Source organism: Taudactylus pleione, unplaced genomic scaffold (assembly GCF_031769625.1).
Source record: "Taudactylus pleione unplaced genomic scaffold, aTauple2 ptg000005l, whole genome shotgun sequence".
In the NCBI taxonomy this organism is placed as follows: domain Eukaryota; kingdom Metazoa; phylum Chordata; class Amphibia; order Anura; family Myobatrachidae; genus Taudactylus; species Taudactylus pleione.
This window is the reverse complement of record NW_028284408.1, coordinates 22,113,916-22,133,068: the sequence shown is the minus strand read 5'-3', so window position 1 is coordinate 22,133,068 and position 19,153 is coordinate 22,113,916. Positions and strand designations below refer to the sequence as shown.

Here is a 19,153-nt window from a genome sequence, read left to right as displayed (position 1 = left end):
ACCAGACGCTGGGTTTCATCCCTGGTAATGCTCTACTGCAAATGTCTTCAGTTCCCGCTTGTTCTTGGGGCATTTTCCCTTCAGTTTTGTCTTCATCAAGTGAAATGCATGCTCAATCGGATTCAGGTCAGGGGATTGACTTGGCCATTGCATAACATTTCACTTTTTAGCCTTAAAAAACTCTTTGGTTGCTTTTGCAGTATGCTTCGGGTCATTGTCCATCTGCACTGTGAAGCGCCGCCCAATGAGTTCTGAAGCATTTGACTGAATAGGAGCATATAATATTGCCTGAAACACTTCAGAATTCATTCTGCTGCTTTTGTCAGCAGTCACATCATCAATAAATACAAGGGAACCAGTTCCATTGGCAGCCATACATGCCCACGCTATGACACTACCACCACCATGCTTCACTGATGAGGTGGTATGTTTTGGATCATGAGCAGTTCCTTTCCTTTTTCAAACTCTTCTCTTCCCATCACTCTGGTATAAGTTGATCTTTGTCTCATCTGTCCACAGGATGTTGTTCCCAGAACTGTAATGGCTTTTTTAGATGTTGTTTGGCAAACTCTAATCTGGTCTTCCTGTTTTTGTGGCTCACCAATGGTTTACATCTTGTGGTGAACCCTCTATATTCACTCTTGTGAAGTCTTCTCTTGATTGTTGACTTTGACACATATACACCTACCTCCTGGAGAGTGTTCTTGATTTGGCCAACTGTTGTGGAGGGGTTTTTCTTCACCAGGGAAATAATTCTTCTGTCATCCACCACAGTTGTTTTCCGTGGTCTTCCGGGTCTTTTGGTGTTGCTGAGCTCTCCGATGCTTTCTTTTTAAGAATGTTCCAAACAGCTGATTTGGCCACACCTAATGTTTTTGCTATCTCTCTGATGGGTTTGTTTCAATTTTTCAGCCTAATGATGGCTTGCTTCACCGATAGTGACAGCTCTTTGGATCTCATATTGAGAGTCGACAGCAACTGATACCAAATGCAAATGACACACCTAGAATCAACCTCAGACCTTTTACCAGCTTAATTGATAATGAAATAACGAGGGAATAGTCCACACCGGTCCATGAAATAGCTTGAGTTGATAGTCCCATTACTTTTGACCCCTTAAAAAGTGGGAGGCACATATAGAAACCTTTGTAATTTCTACACCGTTCACCTGATTTGGATGTAATTACCCTCAAATTAAATCTGAAAGTCTGCAGTTAAAGCACATCTTGTTTGTTTAATTTCAAAGCCATTGTGGTGGTGAATAGAGGCCAAAATATGAAAATTCTGTCAATGTCCCAATATTTATGCACCTGACTGTATATAAAAAATAATCAGCATGAACCTTGTAACACATGTGCCAGTTTAAGACTACCCCTAAATGTATTTATTTTGTTTGATGCATGCGTTTGTGCTTTAGGTTGTGTCCTGGTAAAGGAGAACATATGCATTGTAATGGTCTTTATCTACAATAATAAGAACCAACCATATGCACAGCCATGAAACAGGGCAACATATTTTTAGCGTGAACAAAGGTTTCTCCAAATCAATGTACTGAATATCAGGAATATGAGAAAAAGGCATCAAGTATCTGTACAGGATTCATTTAATTGTTTGTAAGAATTAAAGTACTTTAGGGATAATGTTTATATACAAATGACACTGTTTTACAGCATTCTTTTCTGATAAATGATTTAATTAATGAGCATAAGATGAATTAGCTGAGTCCATCCTATAAATACCGTTAGGTGGGTCATGGAGCCCTACAGAGCCAAAGTGTCTTTGATAAGTCTCCGCATTGTAGTGGTGACAGACGTACCCAGAGAGTCAGTAATCTGATAGGAGATTTTATACAGATAGGGCTGCACATCCTTCAGGCTGGTGTCGAACACATTATCCACCTCGGATTGCGTTGGCATTTTTGGTAGATATTCGTGTCTGTTCATCACTTCCACTATGTTAATAATCTTTTCCCCAAGTTTCTCTCCCACTTTTTCTCTGCAGATTTGCCGCTCCTGTTCAGTAGCCAGTGATACAATGTTGACCTTGATGGTCCAAACCTCCCATGGGATGCATTCATCGGAGAAGGGCCAGCGGGACTTCTTCTTCTGGAAGAATTCCAGAGACACCTGTCCGATGCCATCATTTCCAGAATTCCTCAGTGCATCCTAGAATAGAAATGATAAACTGAACAGCAGAACATGTCTCATAATTGCGCATAGAAATAATTATTATTCAATGTTACCTAAACTTTTACTATTCCTTTAACATACGAGGAAGCAGCTGAAAATTGGTTCTCTTTTATTGCTAGTGAATAGGTCTGATGATCCCAATTTTCTCTGCATCCAGTTTAGGCCTAGAAAAAAAAAACTCCTTATTGTGTATAATCAGGGCTACTCCATTCAAAGCTTGAACTCTAGGAGTGAAGGGTATCATTTATAATGACATGCTGCTTGTATACAATCCAGATTATGCATGGAGATAAAGTAGACCTGTGTATTTCCCTACACCAGAGGTTCCCAATCACGGTCCTCAAGGCTCCCCAACAGTTCAGTTTTTAGAGATATCCATGGTTGAGCACAGGTGATATAATTAGTACCAAAGTCAATTTGATATAACCACCTGTGCTTAACCATGGATTTCTCTAAAACCTGAACTGTTGGGGAGCCTTGAGGACCGCGTTTGGGAACCTCTGCCCTACACTAATAGTAACAGGCTGCTAACGTTTGTGTAATAGAAAGCAATTTTCAGCTCCTTCATTAATTACCTTATTTAATTTCATTGCCCAAGAAGAAATGTTACCGAGTGTATAAAGTCTTTATATAACTCATTACAAGGCGGTGAAGCACGTAATGGATAATTACTTCCCAAGCTGTTGAAAGAGGGCATTGGATATCTATTACTTGTTATTCAGTTCGCTTTAAAGTTAGAAATAGGTCTCATGTAGAATTGTACTTTAGTCCTTTTTAGTTTGCACATACTGATGTGTCCTCATACACCTAGCCTCTATACACCAAAGGGCGCACTACTGAGACACACCGAGAGGAATAGCGTACTGTATTTTTATTTAGATTTTCTACCTTATACGCATAGCAGAATCAGTCACCTGTACTAGAGACACTGGGATGCGACATTAGCCGCACAGGAACTGGTTCTACACATGTATAAATGTCGCAAATTAAGCAAAACAAAACATGACGTGAGGAACAGCCGAAGCCCTGTGCAAGCCCGTTTTACAAATTCAGTTGCAAATTTTGCACATCAAACTAATCAGTGTAATCTAGCAATATAATTATGTTGCTCCCAGCTGTTTTATGTATGCGAATAAGAAGCACATTTTGAGCAAGATGCTTGGTGCAGCAAAATGACCAAAGACCTGGGTCACAGAGAGCCTATTTGGCGTGACTGAAGCCAGTGTAAAAAGGACACATCTGTAAACACCCACCTGCCCCCATGTACCTAGGCACCAGGATTGGGGGGGGGGGGGGTTTAGCCCACTAGAAACACTACGAGCATTCCACACCACCCACCACTGCAGGCCTCAAACTAGAGCAGTGGATTGCAATAAATGCTCTGCTCTTCTGAGAGAATCTCCGTTGCACCCACTGAATCACAACCAATTGTAATGGTTTACATACAAGTCCGATTGTTAGATATCTGCACTGCGCATTTGCGGTCTCTATCTGAGAGTAAGCTAGCAGTTCCCATAAGCCGCAGCATGCAATTGTAATTGACATGCAGCAGCCATTTTGGGGCGGGGCCGGTCAAAGTGTTCCTGAAATCGGGGGCGTGGCGCCTCAGTTTTCTGGGAGTGGCGAGGCCAGGATCCGAGTCTTCCGATTCAAATTTCATGGCCCTGGCTGAGCAGTACCGGCAATCATTCTGAGCAAGCGTAGGGGCTTACTGAGATGACCGATGGTGATAAGATGCGGTGTCTTCGCACGCAGCACTCGGTTAGTCAATGCTGTCAGGGGGCATCTTATGACCTCAGATGCCTGATGCAGTATTAGAATATTTTCTCATCGTTGCTGCATCCAAAGACACAGCAATGATGAGAATAGCATACATCTTTGGATCAGGCCCTTAAACATTGGTGATTATTAATCTTTGCAGCAGCTGATGTTATCCACAGTAAACAGCACCTCCCCCTGCAGCAGAATGATACATAGTTGCCTTATGTCTGTTCACTAGATACATTTTTTTTATTTGAGAGGTTTACATCTACAAGCTCTTAAAACAGCTTGTATCAGTTACATACGCACTGTATTATGCACATTTCTACATACTTGATTTCTCAATTAAGAAACACACATCTATTAATATAGTGAAGTAACAACTAACTCACTATTCTATTTAACAAATACAGCAGAGCAGTAAGAGCTATAAACTCTTGCACAAAACAGTACTATTGACACTTAAACAAAGAACTATAATTCACCTTTCAAAATAGAGCAAATTTTTGCTCCTAAAGCAGGAGGTTCCCAAATGAGGTCCTCAAGGCTCCCCAAAAGTCCAGGTTTTAGAGCTATCCATGATTGAATCAAATTGACTGAGGTACTAATTTAAAGTCACCTGTGCTCAACCATGGGTATCTTTTAAAACCTGAACTGTTGGGGAGCCTCTATCCTAAAGAGATAAAAGAGCTACAAAACAAAGAGCATGTAAACATTAAAAATCAAAAGGCCATTGAATTTATCCATCAATGTTTTAAGGGCATCTGAAGAAGTCCGACGGCATATAAGTAGCACCTGTAAAGGTCAGATACATATTAGAAGCTTCTGGAAGGGTCCGATGACATATAAGATGTGAAATAGGGTGATGGCATGTAAGGGGCATTTGGAGGAGACTGGTTACATAAGCAGCATGTGGAGAGGTCTAATGGCATATAAGGGGCATTTGAGGGGGTCTGATGGCATATATGAGGGGCATCTGAAGGGGTGTGATGGCATATAAGGGGCATCGGCTAAGATCTAATGGAATGTAAGGAGCATATAGAATGGTCTGATGAGGCATGTGGTGGAGTGTAATGGCATATAAGGGGTTTGTGGAAAATTCTGATGGCATATTATTAGGGGCATGCGGAAGGTTTTGAGGCATATAAAAGGGCATATAGAGGAGTACGATGCCATATAAATGGGTATGTGAAGGTGTCTAATGCAGGCTCTATATATAGATGCAGAGATAGGACTGGCACAGTAGCAAAAGATTTTCTACCCCTGCAATACACCAATGTAACTCTATTACCAATGATATAATGTCCCTTAGTAAGACACAATCACCACCAATACACCCTGGTAGAAGACCAGACACAGAGTACATCATCATGAGTAGTAAAATACACCAAGTTTGGAAAGAAATGTCCAAATGTTAGATGCCAGGGTCAAAAATGAGCAGTGTTGAAATAAAAGTGTGAGGGCTATGCACATTACATACCAGCCTGTGACCTAGTAAAAATATCCTGCACACCAGGGGCGGATCTAGACATTTCCTTTAGGGGGGGGGGGCGGTATAAGAATTAATCCTGATAGGTGGATCTGCCACGGCTGCATACAGGCTGTGTGCCCACCAAATAGGCATCACACCATCAGGCGGTGTGACTGCAACATAAGCATTACACAATAGGCACTCAAGCTCCTCTAGTAAACACTGGTTATAATGCCAATGGAGTTCCTAGTGACAGCTAGTAGTAATAGTAATCATGGTTCACAATGTACAGATGTGTCCTCACTCGTCTTTGCTGCAGTCGTGCCAAACAGCCCTTCTTGGCAGATCTGGTCCCGTGAGACTCTGCTAGCTCCGGACGTCTCTTGTGCATCTTTTTTTGCCAAAAATACATCACAATGTGATGCGACTAGGACGTACCAGGAGACTCTGCTGCTTAATTTGATATGGGACACTTGTATATCTGTGTGGGAGTCACTCAATCAGCAAACAAAGTTCTATGAGGCAGCGGCCGCAGATTTTTTTCCACAAGTTCCGTTACAGTGTCAGCCACATACAGATATACTAGTGTCGCATAGCTGATTAATCAACACAGTATCCTGGTGCTTCCTAGTCTCATCGAATTTCCGGCAAAAAAAAGAAGCTCAACGCTAGCAGAGTTGCAAGAGACCTGGAGACTTAAGTGCCTATCCACTTAAAGACATGAAAACGACTGCACGATTAGGACATTGTAATCGTGCATTCATTTGTCGGCCTGATGTGCCTAGACTGAACTAGCAGTCGTTCAGTGTAGGCACATCAATCATCTGCAAACATGTTAAACCCAACGTTATCGTCAGGTTGTCCAGCAGGTTGGCCCGATGATAGATGTCTAAACAAAAAGCGGGAGCGCGCATCACTGGTCGTTTTAGACAATTTTGCAAACGATTACGAAATTGTTAAATTGCTCAACTCAATCATCTAGTGGATGGGCACCATAACTCACGCCAGGCATATTGCGCTGCATGGCATATTGGGAGGGAATTAAATTCTGCGCGATGCTGAATAGCCACGGGAGTGAGCCCCCGGAGCTATTCAATTAGACGCGCTGTTTGTTCCGACTAAAGGATTTCTTGTCAAACCCTCCTGAGGGTGCAAGGAGAAATCCAACTAAAGCGCAGCGCTAAACACCATGCAGGCCAGTACTTTTGTCGGAGAATACCCGTTCTCGCAACTAAACACCCAGGTTAAGTCTTGAGAACCGGCATTCTCCGATTTAACAGCTTCCTGACAAAGTAGAATAGCTCTGGGAGCTCCCTCTCGGGGCTATTCAGCATCGCACTGAATTGAATTCCCCCCTATGAGGCTACATAAGAAAGGACACATCTGTAGAATACCATATCGAATTACAAAATGCCAGGAACCATTAGAATTGGAGCCTGGCATTTAGCGCTTACAGATATAGCACTGGTGATGTAGGGATACTGGGTCTGCTTCAGAGATGGGCAGCCGCTGCGACTTTGTACTACCTTGGTTAGAGACTACTCCTGCAAGCTTCCCCGATGTGCTGCTGCGTCTAGGGACGCAGCCTCGGATCATCTGCATGAACATCAGTCATCTGAGTAACCCTCAGGTTACTCAGGATAGCCTGTGTTTTCACGCTGCTGGGGCTAGTGAAGATGCGTCAGAAGACACAGACACTGGCCTCTTCACGTCACGAAAATGGGGCCACCCCATCCACGCCCCCAGATGGCGCAAGTCAATCACTGCACACTATCTTGCAGAATGAGATCTACGCATGTGCAGATCTCACACCATCGTAGATGTATGTACGTAAATCCTCGGGTTTGCATACATCTCTAAATAAAGCCATCTGTCCAGGGAAACTCTTGGCATATTATTAATCCAAAAATTATTATTTTAATGATCTAAAAATCAACATTTTCTTCAGTGACTCACACAATGCTGTTGTCAGAGTATAATGTTTTTTCTTTTAGTTTAAAATAATTCCAAATGTCTTACCTTAAATTCACTGACTGCTTTGCGCAGAGCTCTGTCCAGCTCATCTGAGGAAACCCTCACATATGTAAATTCTATGAAGTCACAGTCAATGTCCTGAGTTCCTACAGTACCAATGGAATAAGTCCCTTCTTTCTTATAGTGGAACTTGCCAGTGCTGCGGTGAAGAAGTATAGAATGCAGGACGGCCAGCATTGCCTCCTCTACCTGACGGCCCTCCACAGACACTTCCAATACCTCTGAACGGCAATTCATCGTCACTTAATAAGTCCCCAGCCGTGCCTGTAGTTAAACAAAATGCAGAACAGTTACGGCACTCAACCTCAAAGCTTGGCACAGCTTTTAGACATAGTAACTTTTAGATAATATAGTCCTGCAACCTTCATGTTTTACATACAGTTAAGTCTATATATTTGGACACTGATAACATTTTCATGATTTTGGCTCTGTACGCCACCACAAACGGATTTGAAATTAAACAATGAAGATGCAACTAAAGTGCAGACTTTTAGCTTTAATTCAAAGGTTTGATCACAATTATTGTATGAAATGTTTAGGAATTGCAGCCATTTTCATACACAGTCCCCTTTTGAGAGGCTCTCAAATAATTATAAATACATTGTCGAGAATCCTAAATAGGCAATAACTGAAGTCTGGATCCCATGGACATCAATAAAGGCTGAGTGTAATCCTTTGTCATGCTTTCCCAGGCCTTTACTACGACTGTCCACAGTTGTTTGTTCGTGGATCTTTCTGCCTTTAGTTTTTGTTTTCAGCAAATAAAATGCATGCTTGATCAGGTTGAGGTCAGGTAATTGATTCGGCCTTTGCAGAATATTGCATTTGTTTGCCTTAAAAAACTCCTGGGTTGGCTTCAAAGCATATTTTAGGTCATTTTCCATCTGTACTGTGAAGCGTTGTTCAATCAACTTTGTAATTCATCTGGCTGCTTCTCTCACATTATCAATAAACACTACTGACCCAGTGCCATTGGACGTCATGCATGCCCATACCATCACACTGGCTCCATGTTTTACAGATTATGTTATATGCTACAGATCATCAGCCATTCCAAGCCTTCTCCATACTTTTTTCGTCCCATCATTCTAGTACAGGTTGATCTTAGTTTTATCGGTCTGAAGAATGCGGTTTCAGAACTGGGCTGGCTTTTTTAGATTTGTTTTTGGTAAAGTTTAATCTGGACTTATGAATGGCTTGCACCTTGTGGTGAACCCTCTGTATTTGCTCTTGTAAAGTCTTCTCTTTATGGCAGACTTGGATAATGATATGCCTACCTCCTGGAGAGTGTTCCTCACTTGGCTGGATGTTGTGAAAGGGTTTTTCTTTACCATGGAAAGGATCCTGCTATCATCCACCAATGCTGTCGTCCGTGGACATCCATGCCTTTCTGTGTTGCTGAGCTCACCAGTGCATTCATTTTTTTCAAGATGTACCAAACTCTTGATATAGCCACTGCTACGGTTCCAGCTCTCTCTCTGATGTTTTCTTTGTTTTTGTAGAATAAGGAAGGCATGTATCACTTCAATTGAGAGCTTTTGACCACACGTTGTGGATTCACAGCAACAGCTTCCAAACGCCACACTTGGGAGCATATTCAATTAGGTGCGAAAAATCACATACTTTTCGCCGGCATCGCTGGTTTTCCATGTGGAAAAGTATTGCGCTCGTCCCCGCATTCAATTAGAAAACGGCGAAAACGGGACCCGGCAAATTCGGACCTGGCCAAAAGTCAGATTTGGGGAAATCAGCCTGACACCCCCAAAAGATGCACTGACATTGGGTATCACTATAGATACCCCAGAATAGGCCTCCTGAAGGTATTTGGGGTATTTAAATGAGCTCAACAGCTGCTAATTAGGGTCTTTGCAAAAGTGGTGAAGAACAGCATTTAGCAGTGTTTTTTTGCAGAAAATAAGTAGTCCCAGCAAATTGGGGTACATGAAAAGGGGTGCTAGCATATTTTAAAGTTGCTAAAGTGACATTTTAAAAATCTTTAAAAATCCACCTGCCGCAACCACCTGCAAAATAAGAGATCTGTTAAAAAAAAGAAAACATCATACAATGGACACAAAGTTAATCAGCCATAATAACAAAGATTACAAAATCCACAGAAATAGGCGGCACTATTATAGGCAAGTCCTTCATAAATTTACATAATGCGTTAGTATTAGTAATAATAGGAACCCATCTGATGGGGTTCACCTTGACTTGTTGGATGTGCTCACGTTTGGCCAAATATGTGCCAAGAACCTCATATATATTTGCAGAGGGTTTTTTTTAAATCTGTTTTGGCTATCAGTGTTTTTAGGGCCTGATGCATCATGGATCGCAACTTTAACAGCATACGCAGATCGGCCAATGGTGCGTACTGCGCATGTGTAAATTAGCATTGTGATCATCTACACAGATACAAAGCCATCCGAGTGAGTGACAGAACGTCAGCTTTTGGGGGGTGGTGAAGAGGGAGTGGTTGTAGAAACGCAGACGTGCCTGTCCGTTTGAACACCATTTCCTGGGCGTGCATAAATTAGCTACTGTGACGGCATACGCAGCTTGAGTACTCACTGCATGCAAAGACAGTTGCAATTTAAGGTCAGACCTGTTGTAATTGTGCGTGAGAGGCTGATGGTACCGATGTATACACAGGTCTGTGAGACCTTATGGATGTGCGAAAGCCGTAGTGGGAGTCTCTATGCTGGCTTTGCAATTGCAAACAACATCATTATTTTCCCAGCAGATCTGCATGCGCAATTGCAGCTGCGAAAGCAATAGCGATCTGTAGTGAATCAGGCCCTTTGTGCTTAGTGTGCATCAGCGTTTTTTATTCCTGCATGGCACTACAAGCCTCAACATGGTAAAACCTCTTACTATGTTCACAATTAGGCAGTAATAGTCTCTCCCCAACATTATAGCATGAAAGATAAAACCCAGACTGATATGAAAATGTTCATTTCTCTTTTTATTGACAGAATGCTTGCACTGACAATGCACACACATGACGGGCCAAATGTAATAGGCTTTAGAAAATGTGAGTTCTATCATACTTTATAAACTTGGCCAATGTAATAGCGTCAAACTTGCAAATTCACGTTTTTCAGACCCAAAAAAACTCATGATTTAAACCCTCATCCAGATGTTTTCCCATATTCAAGATACAACATGACCAATGTATTAGTGTGAGAGATTACTGCTAAACTCTCATTTTCTAAACGCTCACCCTACTACATCTGGCAAAAAGTGTGTAACGGTTGTGCCCAGGCATAACACTGATGGCCACATGCAAGCGGAAGAGCATTGCAAGGTGCCAGTGTATTTTATTACTACTACACTATTTATAGGGCGCCACATGTGGTCCACAGAACTGTACATAGGAGAAACAACAAGGCAGTACCTGATAAACACAATACAGTAAGCAGTACATGATAACAGTACAGTAAGCAGTACAATATAGTGCACAGTTAAACAGCACAACAACTCTCAACACAGCTACTGGAGAAAGGGGGCAGGAGGGAATATTCAGTGCAAGAGTTACAGTGGAGTGTCATTGGCATGGAAATGATACTGGAGACTGAAGGAGCTGGTGAGTTCACCCAGGTACGAGTAGTACAGAGAAAAGAGCAGAGGGCAGAGCCCTGCAGGATGCCCACGGGAAGTATAGATAGGGGTGAGGTGGAGCTAGAGATGGAAACAGAGAAGGATCGGTTGTTGAGGTAGGTGAGCCAAGAGAGAACAGTGTCAAAGAGACCAGTGCTCTGGAGTCTGTACAGTATGAGAGCGTGAACCAAGGTAGCAGAGAGATTCAGGAGGATAAGCCAGGAAAAGTGGCCCTTAGATTTGGCCGAGAGAAGGTCGTCGGTCACTTTGGACAGGGCAGTCTCGGTTAAGCGGAGAGTGCGGAAGCCAGATTGGGGAGGATCAAGTATAGAGTTGTCATCGAGGTAGCAGGTTAGATGGTTGTAGACAAGCAGCTCAAGTATATGGAGGTTTTTTTTTTAGAATGGGTGAGACAAGAGCATGTGGAGAGAAAATAGATTGAAAAGGTGAGCAAGGTGGGAACAGGCAGTGGGGGAGAGGGAGCGAAGAAGGCGAGAGGGGATGGGATCCAGGGGAAGGGAAAGGGCTTCATCACCCGTGGTGGGACGGAAGGAGAACAAGGGGTGATGGCTGAGGGGAGAGGAGGGTGGAGAGGTAGAGGAGGGTGGAGAGGTAGAGGTGGCAGAATAGCGATGGATGTCCTCGATTGTGGAAGTGAAGAAGGATGTGAATGCAGGCAGTGTTGGAAGGGAGGATGAAGGAGTGTGCTGAATATAACAAACAGGCAGCGGGGATTGAAGAACTGAGATGAGAGACTTAAAAAAGGATTACCTAGCGAGGGAGAGGGCAGAACTGTAGGAAGGGAAGATGAACTTAAAGTGCACATAAATGGGAGAAGATAAGGGGGGATTGGTACATAACAGCGACATGGATATGAACGGGAAGGAAGAGATGGATAGGGTGGACCTCGGAAGTGGAGAAAGGGAGGGCTTGAGTGGACGCTACAAAAAGGTACAGTTGGTGGAAGAAGGATGCCCACACCCGCGCCTGGACGGTCATTAGGTCGGACGGAGTGGGTAAGGGAGAAGCCCCCATACGAGAGACAGTAGCGTCAAGTGGAGGATAACCCAGTTTCAGTGATAGCAAGAAGGTTAAGAGAATTGGAAATAAAAAGGTAATAGATGGATCTGGCGTTTAAGAGGGCACAGGAGAGGAAGGGAAGATATGGATGAGATTGGCTAGGTTGGTGGTATGAGGGAGTGGGCTGGATATGGATGTGACAGGGACGAGGAGATATACTGGCCGACTAAGGGAGCCTAGAGTGGGGAGCTAGAAGGCAAGAGGGTGGCTTGGGTACTAGCGGGGGATAAGAGAAGAACAGTATGTGTACACAGACAGTAATGCAGTTGGTAGTGGGCAATAAAATAAGGCAGAAAATAATGCTAAAGAAACAGTAGGTAGTAAAAGGATAATGGGTAGAAGGCAATAAAGGCATTACAATATGGTAAATATGGAGATAAGTAGTGGTCAGTTTGTAAGCAGAAATAATACAATCGGGTTCAGTCAGGTGTGAGCTGAGTGGAAGTGCGGGGGCACAGCAGTCAGGGATGTGGGGGGAGATGAGTGGGAGTGCGGGGTACAGGAGTCAGGGATGAGCTGTGTGGGAGTGCATGAGCACTAGGTGCAGGACACAGCAGTCAGGAATGTGGGGGGGGGGGGGAGCAGAGCACAGCAGTCAGGGATGAGCTGTGTAGGGGTGCAGGAGCTCGGGATACAGCAGTCAGGACTGTGGGGGAAGCTGAGCGGGGGTGCAGGACACAGCAGTCAGAGAGGGATGAGCTGTGAGGGGCACAGCAGTCAGGAATGTGGTGAGAGATGAAAGTTAGTACCTACAGAGTTAGAAATGAATCGGTCCTGAGAGTGTCAGATCCGAGGCTCCGGGCAGCTGGGGCTAAAATCCGTTCACGAATCGGCAGCGAGACTCACAGGAGCGGAGAGCGTACAGGCCAGGAGAGGTGTAGGCGGGCCAAGGCAGCGGGGACGGCGTTCACCACCACCCCAGGTGGGTCACCACTCAGGTAGCGGCAGGGCCCCCAGCGGGGGTGAGGTGACCGGAGGCGCAGCGGAATAATGCGGAGCACTAGGCAAGTCTGTTCAGGTCAGCCGAATACAGCGCGAGAGGAGGGCAGGCCGGGGGGTAGCTGCCCGCACTCAAGTACAGGGACGAGGAGAACGTGTACCGGGCACCATACTCAACCATTACAGCTGCTCCTCCTGCCGCTGACAGCCCAGGACCAAAACAATGGTCGTCACCGGCTTGTACCACGGCACTGATAACAGCAGCCGCTCGCATCGTCACCTATCTCATATAGCAGCTGTTACATGTCCCCATTTTTAAAAATTAAAAAAACATATAAATATTCATTTTCCCCCGCACCTTACAAAGTAGTCTGTTCTTTATTCAACGTAATAATGTGTGTCCCCCACACTCCTTCACATTGGTACATTCCGGCTGCTAACTTTGCCACTTCCGCTCTGGTTTTTCGGGGAGCTAGCGCCACCTGTTGATTGACTAGCGAGGTACAGTGACTAAGCGGTGTATAAAAGTACAGGGAGAAAAGGTGAGACTAGTGTGATTCGTTATTTACAGTACCTGCATTCAAAGTTGTATCTAGGGGTCCGAGCACCCCTGGCAAACTAAGGGAGTGGTTCCCCCTCCAATAATTCAATGATTGCTCCCACATGAAATAAAATAACACACACTGATTCATTGCCCCCACAGCCAGAAGATAAAAACAAACATTCATTCCCCCCAGCCCCCTACAGAAGACTGTGACCTCACCTGCTGGGCTGTCACAGATAGCTGCAGAGCTAATTGAAGGAGACCAGCCTCCAGTTGCTCCAGAGAGTCCAGACCAGGCCAGTGGGTTGGAACTTGGTCCCACTCCCTCCATCAGCCCCTCATCACTGCCCTCAGTCCCTCATCACTGTCTTCATCCACTCATCACCATCCTCAGACCCTGATCACCCCCATCAGCCACTCATCACCATCCTCAGTCCCCATCACCTTCCTTAGACCATATCACCTACCTCAGTCCGACCATAGCCCCTATCACCTTCCTCAGCCAGCCCCATCACCTACCTCAGCCAGCCCCATCACCTACCTCAGCCCCCATCACCTACCTCAGTCCACAATCACATCACCTTCTTTAGCCAGCCCCCAGCCCCTATCACCTACCTCAGCCAGCCCCATCACCTACCTCAGCCCCCATCACCTACCTCAGTCCACAATCACATCACCTTCTTTAGCCAGCCCCCAGCCCCTATCACCTTCCTCAGCCAGCCCCATCACCTGTCTCACCCCCATCACCTACCTCAGTCCACAGCCACATCCCCTTCCCCAGCCCCCATCACTTTCCTCAGCCCCATCACCACCCTCAGCCAGCCTCCATCACCCCATCACAGATTGATCCGAACTTTCCCAGCCCGAGACCTCACGCTGCTGTACACTCCTATCTGCTTGTTCGTCCTCACCCCCGTAGATCCCGGCCGCCAGAGTCAGCAGTGCAGCATGTACCCTGACCACTCCCTGACCCCTGCTATGAAGGGCATCTAGATGCTGCCATTAGGTGTGTGTCCTCTCTATCAAAGCATGCACAGTGTGTGACATCACACGTCACTAAGGGGTCACGCGGCCACCAAGCACTGCCAGATCCAGTCTGTCACTCTGTAGTGACTATGACAAACTCAGTATATATGTGTATACTAAGCGCCAGGTAGCTGGGAAATCACTGGAATGGGCCGCAGGGAATCAGTGTGCCCACAAAGGATAGAATTGGCTGCGGGTGGCACCGCCAGACAGCAATGGCGCCCCCCCCATCGGCCGGCCCCCCTGGCGAGTGCCATCCTGACCAATAGGAAGATACACCCCTACCTGCATTGTACACATTATACACATATAGATATATTATCGTGCCAGTAATCGGCCAGCCTTAGAGCATGATTGAAAACTAGTTGCACATCCTTAAGTGTTTGAATAAGATAAATACCTAAGTGGTCAGTCGGCTCTTTCCACTCGAGAAAGTATTTTTTCGGAAAATTGTTACACAACAACATCCACTCACCTCTTTACAGGGGCGTTTTAAGAGAGGAGGGGGCCCATGTGCAGCCTCCGTTAGGGCCCCTTCATCTCTGTCAGCGCATTAGATTCTGACTTCATGCCAGAATCTACTGCGCATGCGCAGGTCTCCTGGAAAATGGAGCCCGTGCCTTTTTCCCAGGGACATCTTTTCTGCGCATGCACAGGTCACCGGGAAAATGGCCGCCGTTATTTTCCCAGTGATTTTTTTTGCTCCGGCGCTACAGAGCAGCACACTGAAAACTGCGTAAAGGTAAGTATAATTAACTATGGGTGCAGGGTGTGCGGTGTGGGCCCCCTGGACCCAGGGGCCTTGTGCACCGCTCACCTTGCACCCATTATAATTGTTATTTCAAAGCAAAATTTACATATTTACTGACACTATGAAATCTGCACAAATGAGGGAAAATAATGATATGTGGAGAACTGATTAGGCCAGGCATTTAAGGTGTTCATAAGCTAATTCAGGCCCAAAACCACTGGTGTCATAAATGTAATGTGTAATTTAGTGGTTTCAAATGGACTGTTGCTTCAAAGTTGTGATTAAATTACTGTCAGTAAATTTATTGATGGTTGCAACTATGACTACAAATCCCAGCATCATCTACCCGTAACCTGGGACTAGACACCTTCCAAAACATGATATGCTGCGTTTGACACAAAAATGAACACTTGAAATCCAAAATGATGGGATTCCGACTTGGCAGAGGTCCTGATTCAGATACGTACGCAATGTCGATATTTACGCAGTCGAGTGATTATCGGCCGACTGCGCATCTGTCACAAGGTAGCTTAACAATTCCACTCGCTTTGAGGATTTCTTTGCAAAGTGATTGACATTTAGGGACCATTTGGGGGTGGTCACAGGGAATGGCAGCAAAAGCTTAGATGTGTTGCGACTGTTTTTAGCGTGTGTCTCAGACTACAACTGCGATCCTGTACACAGATAAATTGCCTCCGATGTCTCAGTACAGACTGCCATTCTGTGCAAACATAGGGCTACTCAGATGGCCGATTATCGAATCATCTACTATGAAGGCTTGGATTTGCGATGGCCCTGGTGGGCGTCTCAATACATATACCGGTATCTACAACATTTGCATATTTTCATTAAGCCTAGACTGGGGATGGCTATCAATGGTTAACAGCCATCAGTGTTCTGCCACCAGGGCTCGACGAAGCTGGGTAGCCATGGCGACCAGATTTTAGTCCTGGCCACTAGATTTTATAAATAAACACTACAAATAAAACTAACTGTAAAAAATAACTAAAAAAACGCTCCTCCGAAGATGCTTGCAGGAGTGTACTCGCCATATTTAATCAGTGTGGCTCCGCCTCCTCCCTCCTGCGAATGTGTGTGTGGTGAAGGAGAAGCTGCCCCAGCCTCCCAGCATCGTCGACAGCATGTAAGGGGGACGGACAGACTGATTTATTCACGGGCCAAGCCACCGCGCTGTCACTGGCCACCAGCGGCTACTGAGCCTACCCGGTCTGACGGAGCTGCTGCAAGACCACTTGACAGAGGTCTTCTGCCAGAGGTCTCCAATCGGGAGGAGGTGGACTACAGCTTTGAAAGTAAGTGGCTGATACCCAACCCAGCTACCATAGCGTGAGGTAGATAAAGCTGCAATCCAATCCTGTGGCTCCTACAGTGCCTGCTTGTACTTGTAGTTCCCCTACAAATTTTCTATGCCTTTTGCATTGACTTAACTGTCAGGGGAAAGTCTCTAAGGTGGTATGGGGTAGCCTTCCATTAACTCTACTGCAGATGTTGCAGCTTTGGGGGGGATCGACATTATTTTATTAGATATCCTGTGTATTGTATATTGCTATCAGAACGGGGTTCTGTATATGGGCCACCCTTCAGTAACTGCCCCCCCTCCCTTGCCAATAACCGCCCTCCCAACTGTATATGTGAAAGTCACCGCCTCTTGTGGACAATGGTCTGGCTCCTAAACTTTTAAGCTGGCTCCTAGTTTTTACAAAGCTTTGTCGAGCCCTGTTTTTCCACCGATGGTCAATGGATTTGCCATCGATAGCAGAGATCCAATGTTTCCCTTCCATCTACAGCCAACAGCGCATCAATGGTTTTTATTTCCGCCCCCCCGAAGCCAAGATGGACAGAGCTTAATTTGTAGATTAGGAGGACAGGTGAATCATCTTTCAAGTACATTATTGCCCTTTAAGGGCAGCCCTTAGTAGTACACTATAGATCTTTCCCACCCACCTAGTGTTCAAGTGTATCCTTCAGACATTGGACTGTGGGCCTGATTCAGACCCGCTCGCTAGCAAGCGGTCACTCGTTGCAGATGATATGCGCATGTGTGTAGTTCGCAATGCGCGTGCACAAACTAGTACGAGCGATCAGATTTTGCTCACTCACCCTGCAAAGATAGTCCAGTGGAATGAGTGACAGGAGAGGCCGTTTGTGGGTGGTAACAGGGGCAGGGCAGTAGTAACGGGGGAGTGGAGTTGCGGACGCAGGCGTGCCAGAGTGTTTCCACGCTGTTTCTGGGGCGTGCATAATTAACAGGCAGTGTCATAGCACACGTCACCTGGTTGAAAAATACACTGAACTGCTCGCAGTGCTTGCGGTAGGGTACAGTCAACCACAAGCGCTGCGGTCAGATCCGATGTAACCCGATGTACTGATGGTTGAATATACTTCCTGGAGATGACATAGGCTAGTGGGCAGCTAAAGACAGGCTGGTAGGCGTCTGTAAACACAAAGTGATCGCTCGCCAAGACATAGTGGGCGTGCTTATGCCTTGCCGAGCGTGCGGCTGCCTTGACGTCACTTTGCAAAATTTCCATACGCTGAGAGCGAGCAGCCGCATCTAGCGAGCGGGCCTGAATCAGGCCCTGTGTTTGAGGGAAGCTGGCACTTGATTGGAGAGCAGAATTTAGAGATACTTTATTACAGAGCGTTCTGTATAGTTGTGCTTAGAATGAATGTCTCCCGGTAGCTCTGTGAACATTGACACACAGGATTGTACAGTGTGAGCTTTCTAGTGTGAGACATTTGGCATGTTTCTTGTCATTAAATAAAGAACTGGAAGCATGCCTAGGCCAATGAGGCTTCTGTTGGCTGGATACACTTTATACAAAGCTCTTTGCTATTTCTGTCTGGCTTTGGCCTGGAGGCTTTGCTGGCCCAGAGTCACAAATCGCTGACAGCTGCTGTTAGAACCATTATACCTGCAATGTTGAACTAGAAAAGTTTGAAAAATTTCTCTTGATAAGGAGCTCACAACATTGCAACTGAAATACTCCCTTTCTAATGCTGGGCATCCACTATACAATTATCTGTCCAATCTGGCTGGATGGAATGAAAACCTGGTAATGTATGGGAGCAAATTACAGTCGATCATATGGTTTTAAACACTGGAGAACGGACAAAAAACAATTGTTCAAATTGGTTAACTTCATGTGTTTTAACCAATTTGTCTGAACAACCATTTTTGTCTGTTTTCCAGTATTTGTGAGCAGACTGTCATTTGCTCCCATACATTACCAGGTTTTCATCCAACCAGACAGATATCTGACAGATAATTGTATAGTGTATGCCCAGCATAATTTAGATGGAAGTGAGTAAAATCATTGTGTACCATCAGGAAAAAAATCTGAGGTTAGGGAATTCACATATAATATTATGATCATCTCTTCTCTAAGATATGGATGTAAAGCTAGATACACACTATATAATTATTTGGCCGATCTGCCAATTATATATCAAATGATCTGTCTGTCTTTTGGTGTAGTGTGTAAGCATGAACATTTGGACCAAACGCCGATATATCAATCCAAAAATGCTCAGAAATGGTCGGCTTCAATTATCACATATTTTAAACTTTCTAAAAGGTATCATCCAAAAACACACGATATTGATGAGTATGTGGGCATTCACCATAATCTGATCATATTTCTTCTGATATTTTTTGTTTATGTCATCATCCTTGTGGGATACATATGCAAATGAACCAGGAAATAGTCAGGATACAACAAAAAAAAAAATCACTAAAT

At 45.0% G+C, this 19,153-nt stretch overlaps 1 protein-coding gene across 3 annotated transcripts; it reads right to left on the bottom strand.

Annotated features, from left to right (window-relative positions):
• Positions 1-1,585: 1,585 nt before the first annotated feature.
• ATG101 (autophagy related 101) lies at positions 1,586-13,537 on the bottom strand. 3 transcript variants are annotated; one of them, XM_088446216.1, is made up of 3 exons: positions 13,430-13,537; positions 7,441-7,719; positions 1,586-2,165 (listed from the first exon to the last, which is right to left on the bottom strand). In XM_088446216.1, exons 2-3 carry the CDS (start codon positions 7,690-7,692, stop codon positions 1,761-1,763), a joined length of 657 nt encoding a protein of 218 aa, XP_088302342.1. In that variant the 5' UTR covers positions 7,693-7,719; positions 13,430-13,537; the 3' UTR covers positions 1,586-1,760. The 3 variants fall into 3 exon arrangements, with proteins under 3 accessions (XP_088302342.1, XP_088302374.1, XP_088302333.1); XM_088446248.1 differs by lacking the exon at positions 13,430-13,537 and adding an exon at positions 12,882-13,354; XM_088446207.1 differs by lacking the exon at positions 13,430-13,537 and adding an exon at positions 12,886-13,353.
• Between the last annotated feature and the right edge of the window lie 5,616 nt (positions 13,538-19,153).